We start from the raw sequence: 9,944 nt of genomic DNA on the forward strand, positions 1-9,944 counted from the left end.
TGCCCATCACCCTGCCTGTTCTCCATCTCCCTTGGTGCTCCCCTCCCCCTTTCTTTCTCCCGAGGCCTCCCGTCCCATGATCCTTTCCCTTCTCCAGCTCTGTATCACTTTCGCCAATCACCTTTCCAGCTCTCAGCTTCACCCCACCCACTCAGGTCTTCTCCTATCATTTTGCATTTCCCCCTCCCCCCACTACTTTCAAATCTCTTACTATCTTTCCTTTCAGTTAGTCCTGACGAAGGGTCTCGGCCCGAAACGTCAACAGTGCTTCTCCTTATAGATGCTGCCTGGCCTGCTGTGTTCCACCAGTATTTTGTGTGTGTTGTTTGAATTTCCAGCATCTGCAGATTTCCTCATGTTTGCACGACAGCGCCTCATCTTTCATTGAAGTTTGCTTAGATTGTCTAAAACTTTGACAAACTTCTGTAGCCGCACAGTGGAGAGTTTCCTGACTGGTTGCATCGTGGCCTGGTATGGGAACAACAATGCCCAGGAATGGAAAAATCTACAGAAACTGGTGGATACATCCCAGTCCACCAGGGACAAAGCTCTCCCCACCATTGGACATCTTTACAAGTAGCACTGCCACAGGAAAGCAGCATCCATCAACCAGGCTATGCTCTTTTCTCACTGCTACCATCAGACAGGAGGTACAGGAGTCTTAAGCCTCAAACTGAAGATTCAAGAACAGTTATTATCCTACAACCATCGGATTCCTGAATAACCTGTCCTCCTTCACCTCAACTCTGAACTGATTCCTCAACCTACAGACTCACTTTCAAAGCTCATGAGTCTACCACTCATGAACTTTCAATTTGTAGTTTCTCTTCTTTTGCACGTTAGTTGTTTGTCAGTCTTCGGTCATGCATAGTTTTTAAATAAATTTTATTGTATTTCTTCATTTTCCTATAAGCACCTGCAAGAAATTTATCTCAAGGTGGTATATGGTGAAGCAGAGAAACTTTTTACTTTGACTTTGAAGGTTACAAATATTTCATTGATGGCTCACTGTCAATATCTTGTGCTCCCTTTCAGGTGCCTCGAAGGCGTCTTCCTCCAGCAGCCCTGAGCAATTCAAATCGAAACACCCTGAAGCAGAAGAAGAAAAAGAAAGGAATTTTTGGTTGATTTTTTTTAATAATGGGTAATGTTTTTAAGCCAGGAAGCAATTGTGCCCTCTATCCCATTTCCTTTTTTACCTGAAGACCACACTGCGATGTGACCACTAGTGGCGGCAATGGAGTTGGAAGTGACCTCGCTCCAAAGACACTCTCTCCCTTTTTACATCAGAAGTCAATATCCAGGGATTTCCAAGGTTCCTAACGTATCAGCATCTTAAATAGGGAATCTAGAATGTCTCCATATCCCACAGGAGCTGGGAGCCTTCCAGAGACCCACAATGACCTAAGTTATGCAGAGGAAGGGTCGAACTCTCCCGCTCAATTCTTCTTTTGGTGGGAGGGGGTTGGGATTGTTGTATGACCGTGGTTGCCATGATGATTATTTCTAAAGTGGCCAGAAGATTTTGTTTTTAACTTTCTACAATAATATCTATGGGGCAACAGATTTATTTACCTGAAGACAGTGGTGGAGTAGAGCCAGCTGATCTGACGGGGAGGTTAAGCACTGTGCAGCAGGTCACATCTCGCCTTTTGGGATCCAGTGTGACTGCAGCAGGCTAGCTGAACAGCTCAGTTCTTCAGGTGAGATCTAGGTGAAATGATGGTGTCACTGACTCTTTCCTTGCAATTTTCTGGCTTTGCAAAGCGCAAACATTGTACCAAAAAATTACCTGAGAACCCACAGGCAACAGTGTTATCAAATGGAATTTACTGTATGTGACTATCAGTCTGTTCCTTGGTCTCTCTCATAGTTTTAAATTTGTTTATCAATTCCTTCTCCGACTATTTTTTATCTTAATTTGTTTCCCTGTCATTCACACCGCTCTTATTTACATGAATTTTTAATCTCATTTTTATCTTTTCCCCCCTCACGCTCTGCACCATTCATTTCTAATAAATTTTTAACATTCTATTTTCTCTTCTTTATATCCTATTTCTTTCTTTACCCCTTCACTTTTCTGCCATTCATTTCTGCCTTGATGTCCATCCTGTCTTGCATCCTCTCCTGGTTTTTCTTCTGTTTGCTGTTAACTCTCTTTTGTTCCACAGTTCATTGCCTGGGCCCCAAACCCCTTTTCCTCAAGAGCAGTGCACCTGAATTTTTAAGAATCAGAGTTATTTCTTTTAATGTTAGTGATGAACATTCTTGTTCAGTGCGCATCAGTGTTGGTACTTCTTTAAGAGGCAGTACACTGTAGTTTTAAGAATAAGCACAAACTACAAAAATATTCATATTTTTAAACAGAAAAATCACTTTTAATGTTAGCGATGAATATCTGCTCAGTGTAGGTCAGAGTGTAGATTCTTTAAGAGCTTTCAGATCTATTAATTTGGAGATTTGGTATTTTAACAACAATATATCATTTCTTTTTAAACTCCCACAGCTTCAGAGGTTGCTGGCACTTTTTAATTTAATAACTGCATAATCGCTTTTTTTTGCATTTGCCATTTGATTTTCTCTTTGCCCCTTTCCCTCCCTCCTTTCTTTATCCGGTTAGACAACAAAAATTTATGGTCAGTACTCCAAAGTAAAACCAAACAGTTGCAAATTAACAGTGTACCAGCAATAGTAACTACTTTGTCTAATTAATTAAAGGCTCCATGAGCTTGCCAAATTGAGGACAACAGATGGTATGAATTTGGCATGCAGCCGCCATTGGTTTCCTTTGCACAAGGCTGATTTTATACTAAAAAAACACTGCGAGCTGATTGTGGCTTCAAAAAAAAAAAAGCTTGGCTGACGCTCGGCTTCATTCCGTTTTCCTTTTAAAATTAAATAACCACTGCTCCAACCAAAAGTGACTTTTTTTTTAAAAAAAACAGGGAATTCCCCCCTCCCCACTTACCACCCCAACTTTCCTTACTCATTAAGCCTGTCCGTGTTGTCACGATGCAGTAACGTTAAAATCTTCCAGGCTGTCAGGCTCTGCAGAGCAAGCAATGTCCCATTCGCACTACAGAGTGTCACAGCCCATAAAACTCTGCTGTTTGGGTTTCTTGCTAGTACCTCCTTATTTTTATATATTAGTACAAGCATTTCTTTTACATTTTAAAACCGATATGAAAATAAAGCTGTTTAATGTTACTTCAAAGAACTCTATTTGGTGTTTAAGTATGGGTATTAACTTTTCCTTCCGCGTGCTGATTAGAATTTGTGAGAGTAGTCCTATCATCGACTTCCAGACACGGCGTCCACCTCGCCTCCTCATTGACCACTCTCTGCCCCTGAATATTGTTCCCAGCTGCAGTTAATGCGATAGAATACCACAGCACAGAAACAGGCATTCTGCCCATCTAGTACATGCCAAACTTCTATTCTCCCCAGTCCCATCGACCAACACCTGGACCATAGCCCTCCATAACCCTCCCATCCTTATACTTAGCTAAACTTCTCTTAAATGTTACAATCGGCCCTGCATCCACCACTGCCACTGGCAGCTCATTCCAGACTCTCACCACCCTCTGAGTGAGGAGTTGCTCCTGGGGTTCCCTTTAAATATTTCACCCTTAATCTCTGACTTCTCACCCAGAGGAAAATGCCTCATAAATTTATATACCTCTATCAAATCTCCCCCCATTCTCCTATGCTCCAGGGAATAAAGTCCTAACCTATTCAACCTTTCTCTATAACTCAGGTTCTCAAGGCCCAGCAACATCTTCATATCTTTTCAATGTCCTCTTTCAATGTTATTGACATCTCTCCTATAGGTAGATGACCAGACCTATGCACAATACTCCAAATTTGACGTCACCGATGTCTTATACAACTTCAACAGAACATCCCAACTCCTGTACGCAATACTTTGACTTACGAAGGCCAGTGTGCCAAAAGCTGTCTTTTTGACCCTATCTACTTGTGACACCACCTTCAAGGAATTACGGATCTGTATTCCCAGATCCCTCTGTTCTTCTGCACTCCTCGCTTCCCTACCATTGATTGTGTAAGTTCTATCCCAGTTTGTCCTCCCAAACTGCAACACCTCACACTTGTCTGCATTAAATTACCTTTACCGTTTTTCAGCCCATTGGTCCCGATCAACTGATTATGTTCTGCCCGATGTGAACATGTTTGTCCAAAGATCCAATGCCCTGACTGAACCTATTCCAAGTTTCATGAACCCACTATAAGGCCATAAAGTTATGAGACATAGGTCATTTGGCCCGTTGAGTCTGCTCTGCCATGCCATCCCTCTCAACCCCATTCTCCTGGCTTCTGGTAACTTCCAGCACCTTTATAAATCAAGAACCCACACACTTGGAGCTATAGTTGCTGCTGTTCCTTTGTTTGAATGCCCTGATGCAGGGTTTTCATCCTGATCCCTTTGTTCTAACAGCTCCTCTATCCCCACCCTCAAGTCCGCGACAAAGAGCTGTCAGCAACGAGGTGCTTCTGTTCCTGGGGAAGGAGAGCCCTCAGTCGCAGGTCAGATGCCGCCTCACTGTCTGGTCTCCTGATGAAAACGCCCACCCACCCTACCACAACAGCTTGGTATAATTTCTGTGGTTTAGCCAACAAGCGTTTGCCTAATTAGTACCAATTGAGGCAGGAGGCAAGGGGGAGCCCATTGGGAATTGGAGGCCATCTACGGTAAGGAGGCTTCAGCTGTCAAAGGGCGGAGGTGGTCAGCCTGTACTCCTGTGCTGTCTAAATTGGATTCATTCCCAGATGTATTATGTTCCATACATTGTTCCTTCTCTCCCTCCAGGGACCCCTTTCATTTCTCTGAATGCAACAGCCTGCTATTTCAGTTCTGACAGAAGACTTGCATGATCGTGTTAGTTTTGGACCCTACCCAGTGACTGTGTACACCATGGCACAAGACCATATAGATTCTTAACATCTCACCTTAAGACTTTGAATATTTTCCAGTGTTACAGAAATGGAAGAGAGCAAAGGATAAGTGAACACAGCCAGGATTCCCACTCCCAATCAGTAGCCAATTCAATTCATGCTCTTAGGTGACCATAAAGCAGAATTAGGCCATTTGGCCCATCGAGGCTGCTCTGCTATTCAATCATAGCTGATCTATTTTCATACTCAATCCGGTTCTCCTGGCTCCTCCTGACAACTTTTAGTGCTGTTACTAGTCAAGAACCTATCAACCTCCGCTATAAATATATATACTGAGTTGTCCTCCATAGCCATCTGTGGCCGTGAATTTCCAGATTCACCACTCTCTGGCTAAAGAAATTCCTCCTCATCTCTGTTCAAAAGGGATGGCCTTCTTTTCTAAAGCTGTGCCCTTTGGTCCTAGACTCCACCACTATTGGAAATATCCTCTCCACATTCATCCTATCTAGACCTTTCAATATGCTATAGGTTTCAATGAGAACCCCCCCCCCCCCCCCCCAACCATTCTTCTAAACTCCAGCGAGTACAGGCCCAGAGCCACCATACATTAACCAGTACATTCTTCGTGGAATGATTTTCATGAACCTAAAGTCTTATAACTGTAGGGAAAACTATAGGGATTCTGTCCATGATCAGGGCATCCACTCTGACTTTGGTCAGAAGTTAGTAAATCAGTTTATTGTACTGAGGCCATCCATACAAATCATTTCATTAGATTCAGATTTGGATCTCAATCCACCACTAAAAGCTGGATTTCCCATTGCCATTCTAACATGATGGCATGAACATCGATTTCTCTAACTTCTGGTAATTTCTCCCCAATCCTCAACCTGTCTCCCCTCTTACCCTTTCTCTTCACCTACCTATAACCTCCCACTGGTACCCCTCCTCCTTTTCTTTCTCCCATGTTCCACTCTACTATCAGATTCCTTGTTCTTCAGCCTTTTACCTCTACCACCTTTCTGCTCCCAACTTCTTACTCAGGAGGTAAACTGGTAATTCAGTTCATTATTGTTACATCATATACAGTGAAACATATGCCATCCATATGGATCATTTTATCACATCAGTGCGTTGACAGGGAAGACAATAACAAAGTGTTACACAGAAAGTGCAGTGCAAGCAGACAATAGGGTGTATAATCACCACAGGGTAGATTGTGAGGTTAAGAATCCATTTTATTGTACTAGGAGCCATTCAATAATCTTATAAGTGGGATAGAAGCCATCCTTGAGCCTGGTGGTTTGTACTTTCAGGGTTTTGTATCATCTGCCTGATGGAAGAGGAGAGAAGAGAGAATATCCGGTGTGGGCGGAGTCTTTGATTATGCTGGCTGCTTTACTGAGCCAGTGAGATGCAGAGAGTATGGAGGAGAGACTGGCTCCTGTGACGTGCTGAGCTTTCTCCACAGCTCTCTGCACTTGTTTGCGATCACGTGCAGTTAGGATGTTTTCCGTGGTGTGTCAATACAAATTGGTGACAGTCAAAAGCAATATGCCAAATTTCCTCAGCCTCCTGAGGAAGTAGAGGCATTGGTTTGTTTTCTGGCCATTCTTAGTGATGTTCACCCAGACGAACTTGAAGACCATTAGACATAGGAGCAGAATTATACCAGTTGGCCCATCGAGTCTGCTCCGCCATTTCATTATGGCTGATCCATTTCCACTCTCAGTCCCAATCTCCTTCAGCCATTTACCTCTGCCACCTCTCCCCTCCCAGCTTCTCACCCACCGTCCTCCACCCACCCACCTTTATTCCTTGGAGCACAGGAGAATGAAGTCCTATTCAAACTTCATAAATCAAGTCCCAGCAACATCATAGTAAATTTTCTCTGTACTCTTTCAATCTTATTGATAACTTTCCTGCAGGTAGGTGACCAGTCTGCACACAGTACTCTAAATTTGACCTCACCAATGGCTTATACAACTTCAATGTAACATTCTAACTCTTAGGGCAGAGGCAGCAAGAAGTGTAGACCGAGTCCATGGAAGGGAGGCTGGGTTCCACAACTCTAAAACTCTGTACAGTCTTGGGAAGAGCAGTTTCCATATCAAACTGTGATGCATCTATAAAATTTGGTGAGTGTCGATAGTGACATGCAAAATTTCATAGAAACATAGAAAACCTACAGCACTATACAGGCTGTTTGGCCCACAAAGCTGTGCCGAACATGTCCTTACCTTAGAAATTACCTAGGGTTACCCATAGCCCTAGGTAATTTTTCTGAGCTCCATGTACCTGTCCAGCAGTCTCTTAAAAGACCCCATCGTATACGCCTCCACCACCATCACCAGCAGCCCATTCCACGCATTCACCACTCTCTGCATTGAAAAACTTACCCTTGACATCTCCTCTGTACCTACTTCCAAGCACCTTAAAACTGTGCCCTCTCATGCTAGCTATTTCAGCTGTGGGAAAAAGCCTCTGACTATCCACACAATCAATGCCTCTCATCTTATACACCTCTATCAGGTCACTTCTCATCCTCCATCGTTCCAAGGAAAAAAGGTTGAGTTCACTCATAACGCATGCTCCCCAATCCAGGCAACATCCTTGTAAATCTCCTCTGCGCCCTTTCTATGGTTTCCACATCTTTCCTATAGTGAGGCGACCAGAACTGAGCACAGTACTCCAAGTGGGGTCTGACCAGGGTCCTATATAGCTGCAACATTACCTCTCATTGTCTTTCCTTAGCCTACGGGGGAAGTAGAGGCACTTTTGCGGTTTCTGAGCCATGTTATCTTCATGGTTGGACCAGGGCAAGCCATTGGTGCTGCTTACACCAAAGAACCTGAAGTTATCAACTCTCTCTACCTTGGGACCAACCTCACTTCCTGAAGTCAAGGACTTGTTTTGCTGTCTGCCCTCTGAAACTATGGATGGACAGCAAGTGTAGGCCTTCCCAGAATCCATGAAAATTGAAAATTATCCAGAGTGCAGCGGGCAGACATTCGCACAAAAGAGGAGAGAAAACTGATGAAATCTCCAGTTATACTCTTAGACCACGCATACATGGTTGGGGAGGTCCACTGAACAAGTTAACAGAAGATTTGGGGTGACATGGTAACATCACATTGCATAATAATTTTAGCGCCTGCAAACAGATTCTATTCCCACTGCTATCTGCAAGGAGATTGTACATTGTTCCTGTGTGGGGTTTCTCTGATGCTCCAGTTCCCTGCCACATACCAAAGACGTATGGGTTGGTGACGGAAGCTCCCTGTACCTGCTGAGACTGTGCTGGTTGTTCATGTGAACAACGTATTTCACTGTATGTTTTGATGTCTCGATGTATGTGACAAATAAAGCTAATCATTCTTTAGAAATATCAGAGGAATCACACCCTGCAAAGACAAAGCATTTCTTGACAGAAGGAAAACAAGGTAACAAACTATATCAGCAATGTTTGCAAAACAACTATAGAAAGAAATAAAAATACTTCTCTGCAGTGACTTTTGTAACAGGATTCTCAATTGCTTTCTGACCAACAAACTTAGCAAAGACAAAATCAGAGTTGAGTTTATTGTCATCTACACACGTACATGTATGCACAGGTACAATGAAAAGTTACTAGCAGAAGCACAGAGCGTGATCAGAATCAGGTTTATTATCACTGACATAGATCATGAAATTTGCTGTTTTGTGGCAGTGATATATAAGAAACTATTAAGTTACAGTATAAAAAAATATTGCTAAAGAGGAATAGTAAGATGTGTTCATGAGTTAATGAAACTTCAAGAAATTTGATGCCCAAGGGGAAGGAGCTGTTCCCGAAACACTGAGTGTGGGATCCTATCCCTTCTCCCTGATGCTAGCAATAAGAAGAGGGCATGTCCTAAGTGGTGGCACTCCTTAATGATGGATGCCACCTTCTTCAAGATGCTCTCGGTGGGAAGGTTGGATCCATCCATAATGAAGCTGACTGAGTCAACAGCATTCACAAGAAAAACACAAGTTATATGCAATTTTTATAAGAAAAAACACAATTAGAATAAAAAAGGTCAATTTTAGTGCAAGCTGTTCTTGGTGTTGGTATATTGAGGTAGAGATTGGATCAAGAACCAAATGGTTAAAGGGAAGCAGCTGTTCTTGAACCTGGTGATGTGGGACGTTAGGCTTCTGTCTGACAGTCACTGTTTAGAGTAAATGATATAGCAACCAACTAGTACACAGGAAGCTCCCACCAACACCAGTGAAATCTTGGGCTGATTTAGATTCAGAACAAGAACATTACAGCATAGTACAGGCCCTTCAGCTCACAATGTTGTACCAACCTTTTAACCCACTCTATGATCATCCAACCCTTCCTACCTACATAGCCTTTCATTTATCTATCATTCATGCCCCTATCTTAGAGACTCTTGAATGTCCCTAATGTATCTGCCTCTACCACAATCCCTGGCAGGACTTTCCACGCTCCCACCATTCTTTGTGTAAAAAAACCATACCCCTGATAACCCCCCCCCCCCATACTTTCCCTCAAATAACTTTAAATTATGCCTCCTTGTATTAGCTATTTCCACCCTGGGAAAAAGTCTCTGTCTGTTCACTCAGTTATGTCTCTTACCATCTTGTACACCTCTGTCAAGTCAACTCTCGCCTTCCTTCTCATCAAAAAGAAAAGCCCTACCCCGCTCAATCTATGCTCAAGACATGCTTTCTAGTCCAGTCTGCATCCTGGTAAATCTCCTCTGTACCTTCTCTAAAGCTTCTATGTCCTTCCTATAATGAGGCAAGAACTGAATACAATACTCCAAGACAATATGCAGAGAATAGAGGGATATGGACATTTTGAGGGCAAATGGGATAAGACCATAAGACATAGGAGCAGAATTAGGCCAGCAGGCCAATTGTGTCTGCTCTGCCATTCCATCATGGCTGATCTATCATCCCTCTCAACCCCATTCTCCAGCCTTGTTTCTGTAACCTTTGAGGCCTTCCATTGGCCGTGGTCAACCATGGATGATGAA

At 43.1% G+C, this 9,944-nt stretch overlaps 1 protein-coding gene across 1 annotated transcript in view; it reads left to right on the forward strand.

The window, feature by feature from the left end:
- The window catches only part of nhej1 (nonhomologous end-joining factor 1), a 382,674-nt gene extending 374,013 nt beyond the window's left edge, over positions 1-8,661 (forward strand). Inside the window, exon 8 of the mRNA XM_059967614.1 lies at positions 1,036-8,661. Coding sequence (XP_059823597.1) covers positions 1,036-1,128 — 93 coding nt within the window. The 3' untranslated portion in view covers positions 1,129-8,661. The remainder of the gene's footprint in view (positions 1-1,035) is intronic.
- Positions 8,662-9,944: the final 1,283 nt, after the last annotated feature.

Source organism: Hypanus sabinus, chromosome 4 (assembly GCF_030144855.1).
Source record: "Hypanus sabinus isolate sHypSab1 chromosome 4, sHypSab1.hap1, whole genome shotgun sequence".
In the NCBI taxonomy this organism is placed as follows: domain Eukaryota; kingdom Metazoa; phylum Chordata; class Chondrichthyes; order Myliobatiformes; family Dasyatidae; genus Hypanus; species Hypanus sabinus.